This window comes from Phyllopteryx taeniolatus, chromosome 10, assembly GCF_024500385.1.
Source record: "Phyllopteryx taeniolatus isolate TA_2022b chromosome 10, UOR_Ptae_1.2, whole genome shotgun sequence".
Classification (NCBI taxonomy): Eukaryota; Metazoa; Chordata; class Actinopteri; order Syngnathiformes; family Syngnathidae; genus Phyllopteryx; species Phyllopteryx taeniolatus.
In genome coordinates, this window is record NC_084511.1 from 16,517,841 (window position 1) to 16,543,757 (window position 25,917).

A 25,917-nucleotide genomic window follows, 5' to 3' on the forward strand; every position below is an offset into this window, starting at 1 on the left:
GACTTCTGTGCTCATCACGGATTGTCCATAACGAACACCAAGTTCAAGCATAAGGGTGTCCACACGTGCACTTGGCACCAGGACACCCTAGGTCGCAGTTCGATGATCGACTTTGTGGTTGTGTCATCGGACTTGCGGCCGCATGTCTTGGACACTCAGGTGAAGAGAGGGGCGGAGCTGTCAACTGATCACCACCTGGTGGTGAGTTGGCTCCGATGGTGGGGGAAGATGCCGGTCCGACGTGGCAGGCCCAAACGTATTGTGAGGGTCTGCTGGGAACGTCTGGCAGAATCCCCTGTCAGAAGGAGTTTCAACTCCCACCTCCAACAGAACTTTGCTCACGTTCTGGGGGAGGCGGGGAACATCGAGTCCGAGTGGACCATGTTCTGTGCCTCCATTGCTGAGGCGGCCGACCAGAGCTGTGCCGTAAGGTGGTCGGTGTACACCAACGGTGAGGGATGCCGTCAAGCTGAATTAGGAGTCCTATCGGGCCTTTTTGGTCCGCATATCCGGCAGTAAGTCTGACTCGTTCCCGGTGGGGGTTGGACTCCGCCAAGGCTGCCCTTTGTCACCGATTCTGTTCATAACTTTTATGGACAGAATTTCAAGGCGCAGCCGAGGTGTAGAGGGGGTCCGGTTTGGTGGCCTCAGTATTGCATCTCTGCTTTTTGGAGATGATGTGGTTCTGTTGGCTTCATCAAGCCGTGATCTCCAACTCTCACTGGCGCAGTTCGCAGCCGAGTGTGAAACGGCTGGGATGAGAATCAGCACCTCCAAATCTGAGACCATGGTCCTCAGTCGGAAAAGGATGGCGTGCCCTATCCAGGTCGGGGATGAGATCCTGCCCCAAGTGGAGGAATTAGAGTATTTTGGGGTCTTGTTCACGAGTGAGGGAAGAATGGAACGGGAGATCGACAGGCGGATCGGTGCAGCGTCTGCAGTGATGCAGACTTTGTATCGGTCCGTTGTGGTAAAGAAGGAGCTAAGCCGAAAGGCGAAGCTCTCAATTTACCGGTTGATCTACGTTCCTACCCTCACCTACGGTCACGAGCTGTGGGTCTTGACCGAAAGAACAAGATCCCGGATACAAGCGGCCGAAATGAGTTTCCTCCACATGGTGTCCGGGTTCTCCCTTAGAGATAGGGTGAGAAGCTCGGTCATCCGGGAGGATCTCAGAGTAGAGCCGCTGCTCCTCCACATCGAGAGGAGCCAGATGAGGTCGCTGGGGCATGTGATTCGGATCTCTCCCGGATGCCTCCCTGATGAGGTGTTCCGGGCACGTCCCACCGGGAGGAGACCCCGGGGACGACCCAGGACACGCTGGAGAGGCTACGTCTTTCGTCTGGCCTGGGAATGCCTCGGGATCCCCTTGGAACAGCTGGATGAAGTGGCTGGGGAGAGGAAAGTCTGGGCATCCCTGCTAAAGCTACTGCCCCCGCGACCCGACCTCAGATAAGCAGTAGAAAATGGAGGGATGGATGGTATTGAGACACACTTCTCTATCAATTGAGGGTTGGACGAGAACCCTCAGTGGCCCCTACTCATTAAGTATTTGACAACCGTGGGAACAGTTTGGAGAAGGACTTTTTCCTGTTCTTCTGTACAAAACAATGTCCATGCAGGCATGATTAGATGGGTTTGGTGTGGAAGAACTTGCAGAGAAGCCTGATTTAACCAATCAACCACATTTACCATCAACTAGAACAGAGATGTTAGAAATTCCCACAGACACTCCAAAATCAAAGGGCGGGGAGACCAACTCCATATTTTCCTGAGCAAATTACCAGTTGATTCCTTTAAAATCCCATCTATTCACGCCAATTCCCATACAGAATTTTTAAAGATTATTCAATGTGTCTATATTTTATCAGAAAACGCTACCTGTTGCCCCAGTCGAAACGCTCTCATCTCCTTTCCCGTGGTCGCTGGTGCTCTGAGAGGGTCTTCTGTGACGCTGGGAACCATGCAAGATGAGCTTCAGCGCATCTACCTGGCTGTCCCTGTTGCGCAGCTCCAGGCGGGTCTCCCGGAGCTGCGTCTTGAGCTGGAAGATCTCGCTCAGCTTGTGGGTCACCTCAGCCTGAGAGTCTCGAAACTGCTGCTTGAGCAAGGAGATCTCTCCAGACTTCTGGCAAACCTTCAAGATATAAATGAGGACAAACAATACTGGAATTCACATAACTCCTCTGTAATTACATCAAAGTGAGTGGGTAGCCCACCTCCCATTGTGTCTCCTCTAGGGTCGGACTAGTTGGCTTCTCCTTGATTCCGCCCTCCTGGCTTCTTTTAAGCCCCTCAAGCTCTTCTTGCAGTCGGCTCTTCTCCTGCTGGACCTTGTAGAGCTGCACCTGGAAACCATGCTGGGATCGCTGGGCATGCTGGGAAACCTGCCGGAGCTTGGCAGCGTAGAGGCGCTTCAGCTCCTCCACCTCGTTTTCCCACAGACGCTGTTTGCCTTCAAACACCTACACAGAGCAAGCACGTGAGTGAGGTAAGGCATCAAACATGACGCACGACATCCGTTGATGAGCCAGAGGAGAGAACTCACCTGAGCGATGGCGCCCTCGCTCTCATCCAGGTTTCTTCTCATCTGCTTCAGCTCGTGTTCTTTCTCCACCAGCCGCTCCTCCAGATCCCGCACCTTGGAGGAGGTCATGTTATGAGCTTGGACATGGATCTACATGGCATAAACATATGTTGAATGCTATATATCATCCCTCCATCCATCTATCCATTTGCTATATGGCTTGTCCTCATTGGGTTAACGGCAGGGTACACCTGTGACGGATTGCCAGCCAAATGTAGGGCACATATAGACAAACAACCATTCACACTCATATCTGTGGGCAATAGAATTCGGGCAACCAAAGAAGTATGTTTTAGGAAGAATGTGCAACACTCCACACAGGAGTGTTGCACAAAAACATGCATTAATTGGAGACTCTAAATTGCCCGTAGGCATGACTGTGAGTGCGAATGGTTGTTTGTTTCTATGTGCCCTGCGATTGGCTGGCAACCAGTTCAGGGTGTACCCTGCCTCCTGCCCGATGACAGCTGGGATAGGCTCCAGCACGCCCGCGACCCTAGTGAGGAGAAGCGGCTCAGAAAATGGATGGATGGATGGATGGTTTTAGTTGAGTGGGAGTGTCCAGGCGTGAGTTTTGTCCTACAGCAGCTACTTGCAAGTGTTCTCAGTTTGATTTGTGTGTTTTGACTGTTTGTCACATTTGATAAACTGGACTAAGGCTCTCCTTACCTACATGCGAGGGCATTACATGACTTTTGTTGCTCCATTTTTTTCCCACTACACTAGAGCAGCATATCTGAAGCTCACTTTCAAACAGGAAATAAAATGAACAGAGCAAAAGTTCGTTAAGTGCGGCTGCCTGTTCTTGCTGATTTTGTTTTTGTTATATATTCTGTCTGTACGTTATTTGTTGTTCATTTTATTTGAAGCTGAACTGCTTGCATTTACAGAAGACTTTATTGACAGGCGACACGGTAGACGACTGGTTAGAGCGTCTGCCTCACAGTTCTGAGGACCAGGGTTCAAGCCCCACCTGTGTGGAGTTTGCATGTTCTCCGCGTGCCTGTGCCGGTTTTCTCCGGGTACTCCGGTTTCCTCCCACATCCCAAAAACATGCATGGTAGGTTAATTGAAGACTCTAAATTCCCCGTAGGTGTGAATGTGAGTGCAAATGGTTGTTTGTTTGTATGTGCCCTGCGATTGGCTGGCGACCAGTTCAGGGTGTGCCCCGCCTCTCGCCCAAAGATTGCTGGGATAGATGGATGGATATTTATTGACACGTATATTTTATCCTCCAGACATTTATCCTCCAGATATTCATGTTCATCATTCTATTCCTATCTATTCATATTTCCATCCCAATTATCTTAATATTTATTATTCAGGGACTCATTCTGGTTAGTGTCATTGATTGATGTTTCCTACACGTACATATATGGGTATATTCTTTAACCTTTTGATTCTTTGATATTGTTATTGTATGCTGCTGTAAAAGCATAGTTTTTCTTATTTTTAAATGCCATTCTATTCTTTTCTATTGTACTAACCACTTCCTCTACAGACACGGAGAGGGTCCAGTCATAAGGAGGTGGAGCCTCCCCTCCATATGGCACCAGGCGGCTGAGGGTTGCCATGCTCCGACATGGCGTTTCCCCTAAGGCTCCGCCTCCTGACCCAACTGCTTTGGCGCTAATAGAGGTGCGGTCCAGGGAGCCGATAGTATTGATGTGGCCCATAGATGCGCTGGAGAGGCCATCGAAAAGTATTTTTCAAGCAGTGATTATGATAACAGATTTTATTGAAGGCTAGGCAGTAACACAGACCTGATGTGAGCCAGGTTTGGGCGAAAGGAGGGGCGATACGGCGGCAGACTGCTCATGGAGTTATGGCCCGAGTCCGACAGGTTGTCATCCTCCTGGCTCGTCTTGCGCATGGAAGAAGGAGCCTACACAGCAATAAAAATTTTGTGTAAATGCCATGCTAAACACCGACAAAGTTTATTATTACCTCCGCCAAGGGCCTCTCCCCCAAAGTAGCAGGATTACTCACAATCTTTATAGATGGGTGATGCATTTGCCAAAGGCCGAACCCATTAAAATCAAGCGAGGATCTAGTTAATCGTCAAGTTGACGTCGAAGCGGATTTCAGATTTTTACCGTTTTTTCTGCAACTCCTTAGAGATTTACAGCTTCATACCAATCAATTCAGTCATAATCATGGTCAAAGCTTCTCCAATTTCTTTACACCGCCTAACTCTGCCTCTTCTCTCATGAAACTAAAACGCAATCCATTTTTTAACATAGCATAACAAGTCAGGAAAGGGGCCATCTGGGCCAGCGAGGCCTTCTCTACTGGCCTAAATACAGAAGCAATGACCTACATTTCCTACCTAAATTCTAATATTTGTTCCATGAAATTGTATTACCGGTAATTTATTCTCAAAAGTCTGTTTTCTATATTTCATAGTGTTTAGTGGAGCTGATGGTGAATTGCTACTTGTACAATATGTGGGTGCTAAGATTTTATTGACCAATCAGATTTCAGACTCAATATGCTGCCAGGTCAATCTCATCAGTAGTACTGGCCAATGCAACTTAAACTACTGTATAGTAGCAATCGGACAGTTTCTTTAACCAACCAGCTTTTTCCCATCTTCTGCGTGGTTGATCAGAGCAAAACTTGTTACAACCAAGTTCGACTAGAAAAACATGTTTGCAGTAATCGGCACACATTAACTTATTTAATAATCAACATCTGATGAGTACGATTTATTTAATGTTTTACGTTTTTGTAATTAGATAAATATTGATTGAGAACTGGCGGCATGGTGAACGACTGGTTAGCACATCTGCCTCACAGTTCTGAGGACCGGGGTTCAAATCCCGGGCCCGCCTGTGTGGAGTTTGCTTGTTCTCGCAGTGCCTGCGTGGGTTTTCTCTGGGCACTCCGGTTTCCTCCCACATCCCAAAATCATGCACGGTAGGTTGATTGAGGACTCTAAATTAGGTGTGAATGTGTGCGCGAATGGTTGTTTGTTTATATGTGCCTTGCGATTGGCTGGCGACCAGTTCAGGGTGTACCCCGCCTCTCGCCCGAAGATTGCTGGGATAGGCTCCAGCACGCCCGCGACCCTAGTGAGGATAAGCGGAACGGAAGATGAATGAATGATTGAGAACTGCTCCATATTATGTATGTGGCACAGTTACGTGCTGTGATATTGCGTTTTTGTACAGTTTTGATGGTTTTCATAATTGTGACGTGAGAGTGGTGGTATGAAGAGGTGGAGTAAGACCCCACAGAAGGCCCAGGTACCAAATGCACGGCCTGCCACAGACTGAAGTGAGATGATTTGTAATATCCAGTCATCCAACATCATCTTCCATGAACCAGGAAGTCAGTCACCTGCAAGCTAAGAAATGGATGAACCAACACAAATACAGTGTTTGTAATGTAAACTATTGTTTCACCAATTTTCTTTTTTTCTTCCTGCTATTTCAGTCTCAATTGAAGTTTTTTTCCCCTGGTATGGTCCTGTCATCTACCATCAGCCTCTGTGAACCAGGAAGTCACCTGCTGCTATCACATGAATAAACAAACTTCCACACATTTTTGAATGGTTCAACCTTGGAGTAAATTTGCACCCAACTGAGAGCCGTTCTAGCTCTGATTTGTTTTCCTGGCTTTTAAAGAGATTTTGTGAAATGAACACACTTTCTGGCGCTAAACTGGGATGAGGCAAAAGTTTGGTGAATGATAATGGAACACACAGCGTACCTTGTTACCAGTGATTGACCCTCCGTGACGAGAGGGCGACGATGAGGAAGAGGAACTGGACATAGTTTTAGAGACATGGGCGTAGGCTTTGTGCAGCCCATTAGATAGCCCGTGGTCCACCTGGTTCTCTGATTTGGAAGATGGACACAGGTTCTGCATGGAACTGAAGTTTTTGGGAGTGACAGGTATGAAGGCAGATGACCTAAAGTGAGCCTGGGGGGGAAAAAAAAGTCAAGACACTTACGGAAATCACGTTGGTCATTGCTGGATTATAAAACGCAAAATCACATTAAGAAACAGAGGCGGAAGATCCTCAGCATAGATTGACTGAACGCCAATTTGCTAGATTTTATTGCAAGTAACGAATCCAAGCTCAATGAGTGTCAGATGCCGTCCGACAGGTTGCGGGATGTCGAAGGATGTATCTTGACTGGTAAAAATATGATACTGATCCATTTAGCACAATCTTGGCAGTTAGCCACTAGCTGTTTGTCAATATAAAACATCCACATTCACTGCTTGGAAGTCATGAATGCGTTCCCAAATCACCCTCTACATGGTGCTTCAATAATTTATCTGCTATGATATGGACATAAGTCTTGAGAAACTATTTTTAATCAATCGCAAAGCAGAACAAGTTTCATACAAGAAATTGTCTTTATCATATGATTTGAACTTTAAAATTGGTCAGTTTGAGCCACAGTGTAACATATTGGTGGGCAATGGTCACATTTGATTCATAAAATGTACACATGGGCCAGGTCATTTGTAGATAAGTATGTAATCATAAAATAACACATGAAGTTCTCGGTTTGATTGCTTGATTTATAAAATATTTAAATTGTATTGAATTTACAATTTAGGCGGCACGGTGGCCGACTGGTTAGACCGTCAGCCTCACAGTTCTGAGGTGCGGGGTTCAATCCCCGTCCCCGCCTGTGTGGAGTTTGCATGTTCTCCCCGTGCCTGCGTAGGTTTTCTCCGGGCACTCCGGTTTCCTCCCACATCCCAAAAACATGCATTAATTGGAGACTCTAAATTGCCCGTAGGCATGACTGTGAGTGCGAATGGTTGTTTGTCTCTATGTGCCCTGTGATTGGCTGGCAACCAGTTCAGGGTGTACCCCGTCTCCTGCCCGATGACAGCTGGGATAGGCTCCAGCACGCCCGCGACCCTAGTGAGGAGAAGCGGCTCAGAAAATGGATGGATGAATTTACAATTTATATAAAAATGTGTAAAGCACATGTAAAATTGTTTATTTTACTTTTTTTTGTTTACCATTTACAATAAATCATTTAACCCATTTTATACTGAAATAATTGAATAAATACATTTCAATTAACCGATTTTAGGAAAGAAATGCTAAGTTAACACATCAAACGTTACAAGACTCTTGATCATGTAAGTGCTTGGTGGGCCGGACTGAAGGTCAAAGCGGGCCATAGGTGGCACATGGGCCATACTTTGCCCAGCACTAGCGCAACAGGAGCATTAAAGGGTGAGTTGTCTTTTCTTTTTTAATCATACAGCAGTTAATTTTTTTACTCTTGTATGATAGTTAAGGATGGTACTAAATAGTGCACTTGAATAAACATTGACCTTTTCATACTTGCTCCCACTTGGCAGTGAGTTCTTTGTCAAATCAATCTCTGTGCCATCTTTGTGGAAGACCTTAGCATACAGGTTTTCTTCCTTATGCGCGCCGACAGAGGCGATGATGTCCTTGTTGGAGCCACTCCTCTGGTTGGCTTTGGGCTCTTTTCTGTTGGGGAACACGATACATAGTCCATGTAATGTGATAACAGCCTGGGAATGTACCATGACGACATCTTCCTCCGATTGGCGTCACCCACCTGGGGATGTTGAGGTAGTTGAGAAGCTCTCTCTGGGTGAAACCTTTTTTTAGTAGGCCATTGGACGGTTTGGGCCTCACCTGGGGAACGGCCTGGTTCACTTTCGTAGGAGACACGTCGGGCCTCTCCACCAGACTGCCGACACTTCCCATGTTGTAGCGGGGTGAAAAGGACGGCGCTGGGAATGGGCTTTGGAAGTTTTTACTAGGTCGAGGAAGTGTCTGGACCGAGGCTGCCATTGGTTACACGGCTCACAGGGGAGGAAAGGTGCCCTGAAAAGAGAAAGAAAAAAAATCACTGCCTGAGATGAATGTGTAAAGATTTACACTTTATGTCTTGACATTTTAAATGCTACATGCTCACTTTGGTTTATTTTCCCACAATCCTTTTTGCTCCACTCCACCTTTTACCTCTTTTTATTACTCTGATTGGGTGTCATCAGCTGTGCTCCTCGTGAGTGTACATGCAGTTGTCTCAGAGCCGAGTTGGAGGTTAAACACATGCACGCACACACAAGCCCATCCACATCGCCCATCAGAGAACAACGCATGAGACAATTACACTTTTGCAATAAGAACACACATCCTACAGCTATTCAAAAATACCCACTGTATGCTCGCAGTTGTTTCAGTAGTGGTTTTACTCAACAGGAGCTCGCGTCTGGCTCTCCCGGCAGCATCTAACATGCAGTACATGAGGCTGATGTTTATCCTGAGGTCGAGCAGCATACGTCAAATCACAAGCCTGTTGCGTAACTCTGATCCAACGAGGTTACAACTGCAGAGCTCAGCGGGGGAAAAGATCCTTCACTGAGCCCATGTGGACGATTCAATCTGGTGCTTATTTTGCTTGCAAATGTCCTGCCACCCAACGAAAGTCACATGTGTCCAATGTACCATTGACAGAATGCTTGCAGTCTGTAGAATGTGGTAGACTTTCATTAAGGTAAAATGGTCTATCTATCTATTCATGAGCTGAAACACAAACGGTTTTCTTTAGATTTTTCTTGTATCTATCAATGTCAGGTAAATGGGACGAACTGAGATAAATGTAAAATTGGCTGCCATGGGAAATTATCGTATAGTTTGATGGTATATATATTTTTTCTCAGACATATATTTGACACTGATATGTGTAATCCATAACAAACTTAAAACAAACATCAGCTTCAATCTTAATATAAATGAAGTGCAGTGGATTGGGAGACTGCCGAAAAGAAGCATTTTAAAGGACACATTATTATTTAAGGACAGACTCAACATATAAGATTGAGAAATCTGTCCAGAAAATGTTATTTGGAACGGTAGTACATCTTAAACTGCATTTTATTTCTATTTAACCTTGTTCCCACCACCACTACCTTTGCAATGACCTCATTAAGATTGTCTATTAATTTCCCCTTCTCCCCCATTGATAAACAACTGAAACAGTTATGTATAAAAGCAGCATTAATTCTATAAAGATGATTATTTGTTTTAGCTCCAAGATAGATTTCTTGTAGGCACATATCGAGAAACAAGCGTTCGCATTCACATTCACACATATGGACAATTGAGAGTTTTCATTTAACCCTAACATGCATGTTTATGGAATGTGGGAGGAAGCCGGAGTACCCGGAGAAAACCCATGCAAGCACGGAGAGAACATGCTACAGCAGAGATTCGTACATGCCAAACCTCAAAACTATGAAGCAGAAGTGCTGACTGTTAGTTCAACGTGCTGCGGCTGGTACCTTAAAATATAAATGCAGTACAGATTTAGTAGGCATCGCTCACTTCTAATACATTATCAAGAGAATTACACTGCCGCCCTCGTCAGAGTCAACCATTATGCAAATATTTGTTAAAAAAGTGGGGGAGAAGAGGAGCGCTGCAGCAACGTCAGCCTACTCTGCTCAGGCAACTCAGCCAGATTCAGACCAAAGTTGTTATGTTGTTATACATGCAGCTGCCATGTAAAACTTTGTACTTAAGCAACCGGCTGCTAATAAGTTGAGATAACAGATGCTGAAAAATGCTGAAAATGCTGAAAAATGTACAGTGTAAATGTAGTTGACAATCTAATTTACTCAGGGGGAGACTTACCATTAGGCAAACACAAGCAATTGCCCCCCCCCCCCCCCCCATTCCCCCACACACAAGATTTCCAGAGGCCCCAAATGTCTCATAAAAACTGATTGTCTTCGATTTAAAGCAATTATCTTGAAAAATCAATATCTTGAAAACACACCAAAATTCTTAATCATTATCGTTTTGAATGCTCCCCCTTTAACCGTCCTGCAACAGACTAGTCCATCTTCTTACTGCGCATGTGCTGACTTGATGAAAGGTTGAGTTTGCAATTCCCCCTCACCCATCCACCAAAAAAAAAAAAAAAAAAGCACTTCTTGTCATATTTATGAAACACTCTCTGTGAATTGACAGTAGTACAATAAATATGATCTGTGAAAAAAATCTGCTGGCCCCATCTTGAGTCTCGTGAGTCTAATTTGATATCCAAGAAAGTACTGCGCCTGAGTAAAAACAACCAATCAGAGCCAGAAGGTGTGACTCACCAAGGTGTCAGTCTCATTTGTCACTCACTCACAGGCACATTCGCCACAACCCTGCAGCCTTGTGCTGACCTGTTAGCTTGCTACCCCAGAAAAGTGATGGAGTGTTACTACACCACTAAATGTTACCGGTTTGAAGATTTATTATATTTTTTTTGCGAGCCTGGGCAAGGTCTGACACTGACAGTATCTTTAGGTAGAATATTCCACTGGTTTCGTAGCAAGTACCAAGCTAAAAAACCCACAAGCCGATCGATGCTCAACAGGAAGCTGAGATGTGAGGGTGAGAATCAGCTGCACAATCTTTGGTGGACTGAAGACATTTGCATCCACAGGCTAAAAAACTGAAGGGAAAATACTTCAGTTTTTTAGCCTGAACAAACCAGACAGAGACATGGCAAGATTTACAGCAGCAAGCTAGCCCGGACTAGCCAAGCCCTGCCCCAAAAAACAACACACTTCATCAAACACATCCCAACTTTAAAAAAAAGTGTTTTGTTCTTGATTTATGCTTCTTGCTAAAGGGCAGTATGGTTTTCCACTCTGCGATCATTCTGATCCAACAAAAATCAGAGTAACAGTATATGAAAGTGATGAATAGCAGGCTTTTATTTTATTTTATTTTTTTTTTACAATTGTATGACAGTAGGAAACGTTTTTGCATACTACCCCATATGCTTTGCATCTGTCAGCATTATGAAAGTGTTAGTTCACAATTTACTGATTTTAATGTTTTACTATATAGTGGCTCACTTCTTTCTACACTTGATGAGAGTGAACATTTTTAAATATTACTAAGACACTTGCGTTAATTCATATTTTCTGATGGACAATTCATTAAATGTTTTTAAATGTGCACAAATCAGAGGACTTGAAGCATTTCATTACATAGCTAGTGTATAAAAAAAAAATTCACTATGGTTTCCTCGATGGAAATTTTGGTTTCTTGACCTCAACCCACACAACTGCCACATCTACATCAAGCACAAAGATGACAAAACCTTCAGCTTTCAAGTGGAGGTTCTCAAGGACAAACTCCCTCCTAAAATAGCAGAAATAGGTCTGACACTTGATTGTGAAGAGAGGACATTTCAGACGCTCAGAGACACTTGGGTCAGTCAGCAGCACCACGACAACGCACAGAGTAAGCAAAATTCCAACTTGTCGGGTTTTTGGATGCACCGAACGCTCACTCCCACGGACACTTCACTCACACTGGTTAATGCGTGCGGATCATTCAGCAAAAAACAAAACAAAACAAAAAAACAGCTCCGGATTCTCTACCCCCATGAAGATCGCCTTCCCCTGCCTCATATCAAAGTTTGTTTACATTTGTGGGTTAACTTTGCAGGTTACCTCCCACACAAGCGCACACTCGGTTATATCACATGAGCTCTGTGAAGGCTGGACCTTGTGCTAAAACCCAAATCATCCACTGGCCTCACTTAATCTGTTCCACAAACAACTACAGTGATATAGTGAGATTTAGTCATGCTGGTCAACACTGACAATAAATATGAGGATAAGCGGTATAGAAAATGGATGGATGATGAAGACTATGTGTAAACCCCATGAGGGGAAGATGAGGAATATTAGACGAGTATGATAGACACAACTACACCAGAAATCATTCCGATTGAACATCTCTGGTCAACTGGTAACTAGACTTTACACCGATCTGATTGGCTTGATCGATATCAGCCGATAATTGGCATTTTATCCTGATCGGCTTTAATGTCATAATTCGGCGATCTGATCAATGACGTAAAAAAAACCCCACAAGATAAAAACAACTCATAAGTAGTTAAAACAAGATCTCCGTCACATACGAGTTCTGTTGGGAGGCGTCATATTTACACCATGCGTAAACGATGACGTCACCACGCATTCACGTCGAGACGAAGCATGGGCAGACAGCTTTCCCCCGTTCTATTCCAAATGACGGCATGCATGGAGAAAATGTACTTCTGATCGGTTTGGGGAAAAAAATATCCCACCCCTGTGAAACCAAATGAAATTCCATTCGGATTCGGCCTGCATATGCCGATTGAGGTGTTTATATGGAGCATTTTCATTCGGTTTGGGCTTCTAAACCGATTATTATCGGAATAGAAAGCTCGATGTAAACCAGGCTAGTCTTGCAGCTCTTTATTCTTTATTTCAGACCCAGGGAGATCCATATCACAGAGTAAAGAAAAACAATTTAATAGAGAAACAAGAAAGGAAATTATAACAATAATAATAATATCAATACCGATTTAAAAGTAAAAACTAAAATAAAAAATAATAAGGATGGTTCTTATTTTTCATGATTTCAGAAGCATTAAAAAAAAAACATTATCGTTTATCGTGATAGCTTTTGAGACAATATATCGTCCTTTCCTCCTTGTTCCACCTAAACAATATTGCTACACTTAGTTCCATGTCATCTCATTCTGAATGAGAAATGATCATTTATCCATTTGGCTCCTCACTTCCCTAACCACAACACAATTACAGAAAAACTAACAACACAGAGACAGTCACAAGAGACAATAGCAACTGTATGTATACGACCTTCGTAAATGATTGCAACCTACACTTGAGTAGCACTCAGTAGAGCAAGGAGCCCAGCCAAGGTGGAACTGATAACAAAATTTGCACATTGTCAAATTCTGCAATGAACAGCGTGTCCTCAAAACAAGAACTAAACAGGAGATGGCAATGAAAGGAACACACAAACATCTACTGCTAACAGACGAGTTACTCCTAAACTAAACACAAACATAAACTAAAACATAACATAAACAACAAGTCTAACAAATCATAATGTGCTGAATGCAGGATGATGTAAGGTCACGTAATTGTACCATTTTTGGGGAAGGGGGACAGAAAAAGTTAGTGATTTTGGTGCATTGTTCAAAACCCTAACCAGGATCATAACGTTCATCCACTTACTGTACCGGTGTACACTATCTCTTCAGCCTTTTGATGTCAGTATATTGCACCACTTTTCAGATGTAACAAAAGAGCCAAACACCTTCATGCAATGGAAAGTCAATGGACAGCTTTTTTTTTTTTTATCTCCGATGTGGGTGGTATCTAAGACCTGTAAAATGGTTTTCTCTATTGGTTGCTCCTTAACATTCCATACTTTTGGTTTATGGTGAGTTTGTCAGACTTTTCATCACTCTACTTTCCCTCTCATTGACCACTGTATGCCTTACGTTTTAAAGATGTTCCACACTTTATCTTGCAAGGAACCATATTTAGTTACTGCAGTGTCCACGCCAGTCTGCATGGCAGACTATGATCCAGTCGTATTACAATAAGAAAAATAATGATAATACATCGTACAAAATACAATTTTGGTGCACTCATCAAGAGCAACACTCAGTAAACCATTAAGATCACCAAAGCTGATCTGTAAACAACAATGAATTCAAACTTAAAATTATTCATTCATTCATTTTCCATACCACTTATCCTCACTAGGGTCGTGGGTTTAATAGCCTATCCCAGCTATCTTTTGGGCGAGAGGCAGGGTACACCCTGAACCCGTCGCCAGCCAATCGCAGGGCACATATAAGCAAACATTGACATTCAAACAGTCTGGCAGGAGAGATTTAATTTTTTTTTAAATGTAGTAGTTAGGCTTACTATACCCAAAGAACTGTGGATTGCAACACCATGAGGCCGGCAGAATACGTGTAACCAGGACAAAGAATTTTATGGATCCATGTTGCTGTATCAGCTAGACAGACCTCAAACTGAAAATTAATAGGGGGAACTATTTGCCTTTGTCAGGAAAGGAAGGGTGGGGACACAGCAACTAATTTTCAATTCAATTCAATTTTATTGATATTGTGGCAATTCACAACAAAAGTGGTCTTATGGCCCTATACATATTGAGCAGGTCAAGAAGCATGCTTCACACATATTGAGCAGAATTAATCAAAACATTTTGAGAGATGAAACATTTGATTAAAGTTTTAAAAGAAATAATTAATAACATTTGTAGCCGCAATAAAAATGCCATTGGAATAGATATTGAAAGTCATTTGAAAAAGTAGATCACTTTTCCTTTCCTGGTTATAGCCTACCTCTATGGTTGGGGTCCTGCCATTTTTTTTTTCCTCATATAAAAACACCACTGTAGTTGCCAGGACCTTAAAATAGCCACTTCCCAATTTTGTGTCTGGCGTCTACACTTCGAGTGCTCAATAGCAGCTTTTCTCTGCAGCGATGAACAAATACGACCCGTTTGACCCCTGTAGTGACTCAAGCAGACGCCATCAATGAAGACAGTGTGAGAGAGAACACTTGTGCTTTAACGCCACCACTCTTGACCACCACTGAGTCATGCTCCGTGTCTCCCACAAAGGCTGCTTCTCGTCTTCTGTGTTTTGCAACGGTAGCGAACCGCTTGTGCCAAGTGGCGTCTGCTCACTCCCAAGACGAGAACGACATTGGCTCGGTTTAGCCACAGGCGTCCCTCACCGCATTTCCATGTACGTGTGTAGCTTGTGTCATGTCATATTTCACACATACAACACGACATACAAATTGGCCTCAGATGCAAAGAAGAAGCATTTCAAAGTCCTTTTTTTCTAGCCAGATGGTTCGTCTGTGTCTCCCATCCATAATGAATAACTAGCTAACAATTAGAGGCTGCAACTGAACACTCTTCGTCAGTCCTGCCCCACGGTTACGTTCGCATGCAACACTCATTCGCACATTGGAGCATTCGTTGGCCTCATGTAGGAGATGATTGCTCTCTCCAAAGCCTGCAGCGCACTTCATTCTGCTGCTTCTGACAAGTGTTGACAGTAAGAACATGATCAAATCACACTTTACTTTCACATTGTTCGACTGTCGAGGATGTTGCTTGTAGGCCCTCGGTGAGGTCAATTGCCCGTTTTTGAAAATGCAAAACTAGAAAACTAGAATCTACTCGCCCTCTAAATCCCCATTGGCTATTTGACCAGCGAATCAGAACCGAATCGTTACTCGTTGTACTATTCCGAAATAATAGTCCTACAAATGAAAAATCTGCTGGCACGTTTTGGCTGATACATTTCAGCTGCCACGTCCCCCTCTGGAGTTTTATTTTTAAAATGGCTTATTTTAACCAGGATTCTTCGTCAGACCTTGGCCAAAGGTATACGCCCGTATTTGTTTTGCGCCCGTTTAGATGCCGTAAATCCTCGCTGCCTTAGTTGGACAACTGCCGCCTTTCTAACTAGCCTGCTGGCTAGCTAGCTGGCTCTCATCATCTTTCATGCTGTGTTGGATAAACTTTCTCAAATTCAATCTGCTGTGGTCGGCGTCCAGTGGCCCCTTTCCGGCTTCGCTTGTGGCGCTTCCGTGAATATCCGTGCTGCTCCTTGGCGCTGCCTCCTTCCGCGAAGAGCTTTTTTTCCCCTGTTTTTTAAATGAACTATATGCGGATATCTCAATGAAGCTACAATGTGTACATCTGCAGAAGCGATGCACACTAAGTCAAATTGGCGGCTGTAAACACAGGCAGACCAACGTGTAATTTTTTCTTTCTTTTTTTAAAGTAAATGCAGTGAGGCAATAACTGCAGCTCTCATCAAAATAAAACAAGTAGTATTTTGTTATTTGAATTGTTGTGATTCGAATGCGAAAATATTGATTCAGCGTTTGTTTTTTTTGGTTGGACTCGTGAGTTGATTTGACTCACCACCGACTCGTTCGTAGCTCTAGTAGAAAGTCACTTGGCAGCTACTTTGTGGTCAAAGCCTATCTCCATATATTATTATCCATCTACCATCTACATCCGTTTGTCCTTATTTGGGTCGTGGGTGAGCTAGAGCCTATCCCAACTGACTTTAGGCTGGACTAGTCGCATGTGATTCACAGGGCACATAGACAAACGACCATTCACACTCACATTCACACCTAAAGACAATTTAGTCTTTAATGAGAAAACCCACACGAGCACAGTGAGAACATGCAAACTCCACGCAGGAAGGCCACCGCCAAGATTCAAACATAGAACCTCAGCATTGTGAGGCTGATCACTTGTGTTGATCATATCTATTCCCTTTGAAATTGATCAAAGCCAAATGTCAAAATGCACAAGAAAGATGTTTTATTGATGACTATAACACCACAACAACCCGGATACCATGCAAATATGCTCCCAAAGTGCTGCTAGCAGCATTGGCATAATACAACAGCATACAGTTGGGTGAGAGGCGGGATACACCCTGGACTGGTTCCATGCCTATCAAAGTGGGTGAGAGGCGGGATACACCCTGGACTGGTTCCATGCCTATCAAAGGGCACTTAGAGACAAACAACTGTTCCCACTCACATCACACCTATGGACAATTTCACAGTCTTACCTGCAATATCTGGTCTTCATTAAGAGGGAAGCCCAATAAGGTCAAATAATGATATTAGTGGCCAATTTCTCTAACCTACATGTATGGATAAAATCTCAATTCGAGTCTTTAAGTCTTTAACTCCCAAGTCCAAGTCCAGTATCAAGTCTTAGTTTTTGTCAAGACACAAGTCATCAAAACAGTGACTCAAGTTGACTCGAGTCCAAGTCGCAATGACTTACTGTAGGTCCCCATTTCTGGTTCATGGCATCGTAGATATTCTTCTTCTCTTAGCACCATCGGCGTTTCAGAATAAGTGTTGCAAAAAAGCCAACAGAAGTCATGTGGGGTTATTTGGGGTAACTGCTAGTTGATCTGATGCTACTACATGGAGCCATATTAATATGTATCCGACAAATGTTACGTAAGGTTGTTTTAGTGTAAGATGGTGGCTCCCTCGAGAAAGCGTAGGTAGGACATGCACTCTTATTTATGGCAATAGTCACGTGCACTCTTGTTTATTTTCCAGCAGGGAGAGGATAAATTACATTACACCTGACTTTGGTGCAATTTGAAATAATGAGCGTTGATCCCCATGTAGTGTGTGTGTGTGTGCGCGCGCACATGTGTAAGATTAGCTCTAGGGGCATAAGGATAAGTACCTGACCCCAGGGTTGGCATTTGTTTGCTTTGCACCCATCCCACAGGCACACGCGGACTACTCTACAGTAATCAGCCTAAGTGGTGAAAACAAAGCATTTCTCCATCCATCTGCTTTGGGCAAGAGGCAACGTACACCCAGGACTGGTGACCAGCCAGTCGTAGAGAACCAATAGACAAACAAGCATGGATTCACACTCACATTGACACCTATGGCCAGTTTAGAGTCTACATTGAACCATGCACGTTTTTGGAATGTGGGAGGAAACAGCCGTGCACAGAGAAACCCCACGCAAGCAAGGGGAAAGCACGCAAACTGCAGGAATGCACCCAGAAGCTCTCGAATGTGAAGCAGACGTGCTAACCACTACATCACACTGGTGTGACAACAACCCACTCCACCAAACATACATCAATTCAAGTATAGTGTGATACATTTCTCAGTATCATTGACAAAGTACCAACATCAAATATTTAGATCCCTTTTTTACTACTACCACTTGACTATGATTAAAGACGATGATGATGATGATAATAATAATAATTATTATTAATATTATTATAATGCATTTTACCCAATCAACACATTTTCCTTTCAAATCATTGTACTATCGGTTTATCGTAAGTATATATTATTGATTGTGATTTTGTTTTTGTCACTGATATTCTGAAATGTGCTTTTGGGGTTGTTTGAGCCATGTTAGGGACATTAATTGAGTAGAGTGAAAGTTTATAGAGGCAATTATGCGTTTATACCATTTAAACAATTAAAGACAAAGGAACAGTAGGTTTTTACAACATACACTTAATGGATATTTCATTAGGTACAACTGCGCAAGTCAAGTTTCATCAAACTTCAAGGCTTGGGTATTTATGTGAGTTTGAAGAGCTATTTTCCAAAAGGAGAAAAAAAGAATTTAAAATTTAAAACAAGATTCATCATTCCATGACATTCATTGTGTACAGATGCTATCATCTGTTTTTGAACGCGTTCAGACTGAGCTAGGTTTTTAATAAAATAAATAGTTTTTGTATTTTTTACAACATTCATTCATTAATTTTCCATACCGCTTATCCTCGCTAGGGTCGCGAGTGTGCTGGAGCCTATCCCAGCTATCTTCGGGTGCGAGGCGCTGTACACCCTAAACTGGTCGCCAGCCAATCGCAGGCCACATATAAACAAACAACCATTCGCGCTCACATTCACACCTGCGGGCAATTTAGAGTCGTCAATCAACCTACCATGCATGTTTCTGGAATGTGGGAAGAAACTGGAGTACCCGGAGAAAACCCACGCAGGCACGGGGAGAACATGCAAACTCCACACAGGCGAGGCGGGATTTGAACCCTGGTCCTCAGAACTGTGAGGCAGATGCGCTAACCAGTCGTTCACTTTGCCGCCTTTTTTAAAAATGTTTTTTTTTAAACATTTTTAATGTCATTTTTCTCTGAATAATCAAAAGAGATTTATAGCGCTTTGTGGTGGGGAAAAAAATTCAGTATCTTGTAACACATTGTGCAGCAAAAATTTAATATTTTGCCTGATATTACAAACCTCAGTTCTAATAAAGTTGGGGCGTTGTGTACAATGTAAATAAAAACAGAATAAAATGATTATAAATAAATATACAAACCAGTATGTGGTTTGTGTTCACTTTGTTAATAAGCAGCTGTTCAGGGAGAAGAATTTGAACCGAGAGAGCGATATGAGAAAAGAAATGCACATTCTTAGCATTTCTCCCTGGCTAATTATTAATGGGCCTTCATGTAACCCAAACACTGCCATTGAAAATAAAGTGGAGGCTTGCGCTGTGTGTTGGGTCATTTAAGAATGGCCTCAAAAAAGCAAAGACCCATGAGAACCGCACATAGGCAATAAGAGAGATCTAATAACTGGTCATTTTACCAGATAATCATACTATGTGTGTGCGTGAGTTTGTGTGGGTGGGGCTGTTGGGGGGCTGAACTGATTAGACAAAAGCACGGGAGAGCGAGCTGAGCTTCTTATTAAATTCATTAGTGAGAGTGTGGGGTGTTTTCCTTCCCTTTTGTAAAGTTTCTTTGTTCTCTGGAACGGTTCACGTAGACGTTACCGTTTTATAATTGTGGAAACACAAATCGTGTGCGGTTCCCACATCGAATCACACCAGAACCAGGTCTGCTCAGTCCACAGCTGCAGTGAATGTGCATCCACAATACCACCATTGTTGTTGTTTTTTTTTTTTTTTTACTGCTGTGCATTTAGTCATTTGTGCTGAGAAACAGCAAAGTCGAAAAAAGTTCTTCACACTGTTTCTATTGTCAACAGTACAGTGAGCATGAGACTGCACCATTATGGAAACCACTGTTACAACAAAAGCAACCTAATGACTGAGACACCTTGGGTAGAAGAAAATACATTACAAATTCCAAAGACACAACTAGACCATCAGAGCAGGAATTATTTATAAAAACACACAAAAGAATGTAAATAAAGGCATATCTCTGCATGTTAATTCAATGGGGAGGCTGCTTAGTGTGTCATCTGCTTGCAAGGAATGACTTCAAAAGTCAAAGTTTACTCATTCTAATTCAGCGCTCTTCTACAAACAATTCTTTGCGGCTAAATTGGTGCGTTGCTCCGTGACTTCTCACTGTGCTCATCTCATTGGCATATCAATAAGTATTTCCACAAACAGTCTAAAATACATGCACATGTTCAGAGTTGAGACCTTGAATGAAATAGTGGGACGCACAAATGACCAACTCACAACACACACAAAAATAAAGGTAAATAAAGGCTTTTAAATTTTGTTGATTAAACAATAAACTGGCAGAGAAACAAATAACCAAATCTAATTAACTTACTAATTAAAATTTGAATATTTTTGTATTAAGTCACAGTTCAATTTTGTGCAACATTGTAATTACAAATCAAATTAACAGTGCGGTAATCAAATACATTGTATTTCAAAAGATTGAACAGCATGGAATTAAAAAAAGGTAATGTAAAATTTGCTATTCCAAGTATATACATTAATTCACTGTAAGCTTTCACAGAATCCAATGTTGTCAATACAAAAAAAACATAAATAATGTATGTGGACTTTATTCAACATTTTTTTCATACTTACTATATAAAGACACATTCTTTTTTACATTATTATTCATGCTAGTAAAAGTTAATTTAATGTTGGATAAGCTTGACTTGTTTGTCTTTAACCAACAAAATAAAGCAAACAAAACAATTGTGTTGAATTGTGTGACCTACAACTCTTGAGGACATTTGATTTGTGAGTGTGATATAGTAAAAAGCATGAAAATAAATCACTTTACCTGTTCGCCCAATTGAATCTGCGACTTATCCTATATTGTGTTTCCCCGACTGATAACCAGGTCACATGACATCCTGTTTGTCAGTGTGATGGGAGGGAAGGAGCTGCATAGCCCTAAACAATCACCTGCAGGAGGACTTCACGGTTTGAAAGAAGAGGCTGAGCTACTTTTTAAGCTGTACTTGACGGCTGTGCAGAATCACGTTTTGTTCTAACCTAACACCAAGTCAACTAAATTGGCTATTATAGAGTGCCTGGTACTTTCCAGCTCTCCACCTGCTCATCGCTTTGTGCACTGTGTACTCAGTTTAGGGGCCCGTGTGGTCGGACTTGTTCTGCCTGTTCTCCCGCAGACAAAAGTCCTGCACGTGGATCCGCTTAGGAGGCAAGACGGTCCAGAGCCAACATTGACACACGCAGCCTCATTGGACAAACAACACCAACGACACACAGCCTCATCGGACAAACAACACCAACGCACAAGCATATTTACTCTCTGATGAAGGATCTGACTTGGGCTAAAAGACTGCCACAAGAGGAATGAAGGAAAATACAAAAAGTGGTACACAAAGTGGTGAACCCAGCCTGCACTCCTGGACAATAGTCAGATTGTCAGATGGGCTACCGGATGGGTTCGGCACCATATCAGGTTACATGAATCAAACCAGAGGGAAGAAAAGAGAGGACATTGTTCTCTAAATCTGCAGAGAAACTACTTCTGTATTTCTTCACTGGTGGTGTGGGTCAGCAGAGCTCATTAGACTATATTGACTTCATAAAGACGGCACCAATGGGTGGGCATGCAGGAATTTTAGTTAATAAAACGCTAAGCCAAGATTGGCAGGCTATTAAACACATTCTTGGGCTTGATTGATTTTAGGTTGAAAAAAAGCAACAACAAAAAAAAGCAAATACTACATGAAAAGACCCCTGCAATGATATGCTGAACCCCTATCATTACCTCTGAGCCCCACAGGCTCATACAGTTGTGCTTCGAGAGATTATCATCTGCCAGACTGACTTTCAGCCTGACACAAGAATGTATGCAGAGATCTATAGAAGGAGACACTCAAGACATGGTTCTGTTGAAGCCTGCTTAAAGATTCTGTACCTGTTGGACCTGTCATCGAGATGAGAGGAGAGTCTGGACTCATTTCCTCTGTCTAAGCTCCCCTGGACAATAACATTACAGGAAGTAGATAGGCTGTCTGGTGATTGAGAAATAACATTAGCCTAGGTCAGAAACCCACTGTAGCGAAGCCATCACAGTATGATCAAAAGTGGTGAAGATCACGCTGATCTTCTGCGCAATAATTGTATTTAAAATTTGATGTGACTGACATTGAACACACTGAGGGTGGAGTGGTACACTCGTTTGACTTCAGGGCAGGCAGCGTGGGTTCAGTTTCCATTCAGGGCAGTGTGAATGCGAGTGTGGCTATCTGTCTCCATATGCGCCTTGTGATTGACTGGCCACCACTCCAGAGTGTAGTCCGCTGGGATATACTCCAGCTCCCTTCAACACCCTGGACTGGCCAATCGGAGGGTGCACTTTAGTATGTAGGCGTAGAAAACTGCAAAGGAAGGCCTGAACCCAGAACCTGAAGATTGGGAGGGAGACGTGCTAACCACATGTCCGCTTTTTACACTTTTTCCACTTGTGTGAAGATAATAGGGGAACAATTCTAAATTGTGACAATCAGGGCTCGAACAGAATCGATTATCAAATTAATTGACCATTACTTGGATAGGCGGCATGGTGGACGACTGGTTAGAGCATCTGCCTCTCAGTTCTGAGGACCGGGCGTTCAATCCCCGGCCCCGCCTGTGTGGAGTTTGCATGTTCTCCCCGTCCCTGCATGGGTTTTCTCCGGGCACTCCCGTTTCCTCCCACGTCCATTTAGTGCATGGTAGGTTAACTGAAGTCTCTAAATTGCCCCTAGGTGTGCATGTGAGTGTGAATGGTTGTTTGTTTATGTGTGCCCTGTGATTGGCTGGCAACTCGTTCAGGGTGTAACCCGCCTCCTGCCCGAAGATAGCTGGGATAGACTCCAGCACTCCCGCGAGCCTTGTGAGGAGAAATGGCTTGGAAAATGGATGGATTATTTGGGTAATCGCTTAATTGTTTAGAGACTGTGTTTTACTTCAAATGATAAAAATTCTCAGAATTTCCGCCTCTCAACAGTAAATATTCTGAGATTTTTGTACTCCTCCATGAAAGCAGACTTATAATCTTTATGTTTCATCCAAAAAATAAAAAGACATTTGCAAACATCTTTTACTTTGCAAAACAATGATCAACATTTTTGCCCATTTTCTGACATATTACGGACCAAACCAGTCCCTCAATTATAATCAATTTATGTTTGTGCATTTTCTGCACTGCCCATTTGAAATAATGCCCTGTTTTTGAATAAAGGGATGGAAATTGGTTTTCTTAATCCCAGTCAGATTAATCAAAAAATAATTGACAGATATATCAATTATTAAAATAATCATTAGTTGCAGCCCAAATTGTATCATTTATTAGAACCAGTTGCTGTGCAAATAGCAAGGCTAGGCACACAGATAAATGGAGACATATGACCTAAAGCTGACCCCAACCAGCAAGTACATGCTGCAGGTTTGAGATAAACCCATCATGAAATCAACCATGCTTTGCTTTCAGTGCAATTCACAGTGTGGTGACACACTTATTATCTTGCTTGGATTTTTACTCAAACAATACAGTGAGTGACCGTCGCTGCTACTGAGGCACATGAGTGGAGGCACACCTCTAATGGAGGTAAAGCAGATCAATAAAAATCCAAAGACGATAAGGCGGCACTGAGGTAAACACACTGAGGCTTACTGTGGTTAATGACACAATAGAGAAAATAAGACAATAGTCCCTGCATGAGGCGCTGTCAGTTTTAGTGCAATGAGATGTTCTCGTTGAAGTTGGTTACATTTGGGACAAAGGACACAGTGAGGGGTCTGTCCGCCCTCTTGCACTTGCAGACCCCCCCCCCCCCCCCACACACACACACATACACACTGACGGTCAGTGGGTCCTGCCTGTCCCATATCACTTTTGTTTCAATTGTTTACTTTGCTGTGTCTTCATATCTGCTTCCTCTTCTGCCGAAAGAGGCTTGGATGGATGGAAATGAACATTTGGGTCACTTCAGCATGCCAAACCCAGACATGAACACTCACACTGTGCAGTCTGCACCCAAGACGCTGACACTTGATGTTAAAATCAACATAAGATTGAATGAACAGGTACTCTATATGACGTGACATTTTAGAGGGAGAATTTGCAGTCACTCACATATTGCATATTTTCCCTCATATCATAACTACAACGTGTTGCAAATTATGCTAAATTTCACTGACCTGAATAGTGCAAGTTTAATTCCTCTAATCTTAATTCATGTGCTTGTCCAGTCTTCCCTCCAGACAAGAAACTCGCTGGAGTGTCAACATCCTTCTTTAGCTATAAGGAAACGCCTGCTATTTGAGGATAATGATTAACTTAGGCGTGTTCTACTGCCGAGATGCTGCAAATAACTCTATAACTTCATAGACATGCAACTAAAAAAAAATACCTGAATTGATCTGTCATAACGAAAACCAACCATAACCGAACTTCCAGGATGGTTTAAAGTGGAATGTCTAATGGTGGTAGCACTGTGTACAAAAGGCCAAGTACTCCCACAGTGCCATTCTTTAAGCACACCAGCAGATAGTTGTAAAAAAGATGAACGCAGCCAAAGAGTGGAAAGTTTTACATTCAGAGAGAGTCTATGAGATGAGGATAACCTCAGGATTAAGGCCCAACACTTAGAAAAAAAGATTTGAAAGGAGCGGAAGGGCCAAGTAGAGAAAGAAACGGGAGGTGGGGAAGAAGGGCTGCTTAGCCTTTTTGATTTGCTGACTGGCTTGAGGGGGGAACCTCTCTGACTCACCACAGTGAGATTGGACCATCTGCTGGACTCCAAGGATGCATGAATGATCTGATGTGCACGTGCATGCAACTTGGCAATTACGAATATGTCTCTGGATTTTAAATGAAAGTCAACAAGTTCAAATAACCCCCTTGTGAGGCTTGTGTTTGTGAAACAAATGGTCAGCGGGCATCAACAGTCGGTAGGACAATGTTACATCAGCTGTTGGTGTTTAAAGCAGGACAACACACACACACACACGCGGGCACGAGTCCCTGGGGCATTTTACAGCTGAATGACGACGTAGCATCAGCTGTCTTGCAGAAAAAGGATGCACTAATGGTCAAAGTTGTTGCAAGAAAGCCTACTCTCTCAAGTACTAAAATGTTCTGCTGTTTAGCACAAGACTGCAATTACACAATGAATCAATTGTCATTGTCATCCTTGGATTTATGGCACCTGCAGTAAATTCCCAATCTAGTAGTGAATTAAAGGAAGCATTTACTTGAGAAACTGACAACACATAGCATCGTATTGACACGTACACAGTAATGTCATGGCCACTTTAACAGGTAAACTTGAAAAATATGATATTCATCACCATCCGTATCCTTAGACAAAAAATGCCTCAAATATTCTGCCTTTACAATGATAATAATGCTCAGTTAAGTTCAGTTTTAGAAAAACTACTCCACTTGATGACTTTTAAAAAAAAAAAAAATTTAAATGATGCCCTTTAACCGGTTTCGCAAGATAATTTGGGTTGAAAATGCTCTTTTTCAAGCTATTCAAGTTGAGTCTATTTCACCTGGGAGTTTAGATGGCCACACTACACAGTGTAGTGTATAAAGTGCTGCCTACACAAGTAAAATGCCTTTGTTGTCTTTTATGGGTACTCGCTTTTCCCCCCACTCTGGGCAAGTAGAAGACACACGTAAGACTCACACTCTGCCCCTGGTCGTCCAGGTAAAGAAAGC

At 42.8% G+C, this 25,917-nt stretch overlaps 1 protein-coding gene across 6 annotated transcripts in view; it reads right to left on the reverse strand.

Annotated features, from left to right (window-relative positions):
* n4bp3 (NEDD4 binding protein 3) overlaps window positions 1-25,917 on the reverse strand; it is a 30,135-nt gene that overhangs the window by 2,736 nt on the left and 1,482 nt on the right. For 2 of the 6 annotated variants that reach the window (XM_061787757.1, XM_061787763.1), the window contains exons 2-9: window positions 8,155-8,426; window positions 7,901-8,063; window positions 6,302-6,514; window positions 4,351-4,472; window positions 4,075-4,270; window positions 2,549-2,641; window positions 2,220-2,465; window positions 1,882-2,137 (exon numbers count right to left, since the gene is read on the reverse strand). In XM_061787757.1, the coding sequence (XP_061643741.1) occupies window positions 1,882-2,137; window positions 2,220-2,465; window positions 2,549-2,641; window positions 4,075-4,270; window positions 4,351-4,472; window positions 6,302-6,514; window positions 7,901-8,063; window positions 8,155-8,393 (1,528 nt within the window). In that variant the 5' untranslated portion in view covers window positions 8,394-8,426. Of the gene's footprint in view, window positions 1-1,881; window positions 2,138-2,219; window positions 2,466-2,548; window positions 2,642-4,074; window positions 4,271-4,350; window positions 4,473-6,301; window positions 6,515-7,900; window positions 8,064-8,154; window positions 8,427-8,517; window positions 8,741-8,763; window positions 8,836-21,012; window positions 21,309-24,389; window positions 24,457-25,917 lie in introns of those variants that run through there. The other 4 variants (XM_061787762.1, XM_061787758.1, XM_061787760.1 and 1 more) reach the window with 4 other exon arrangements.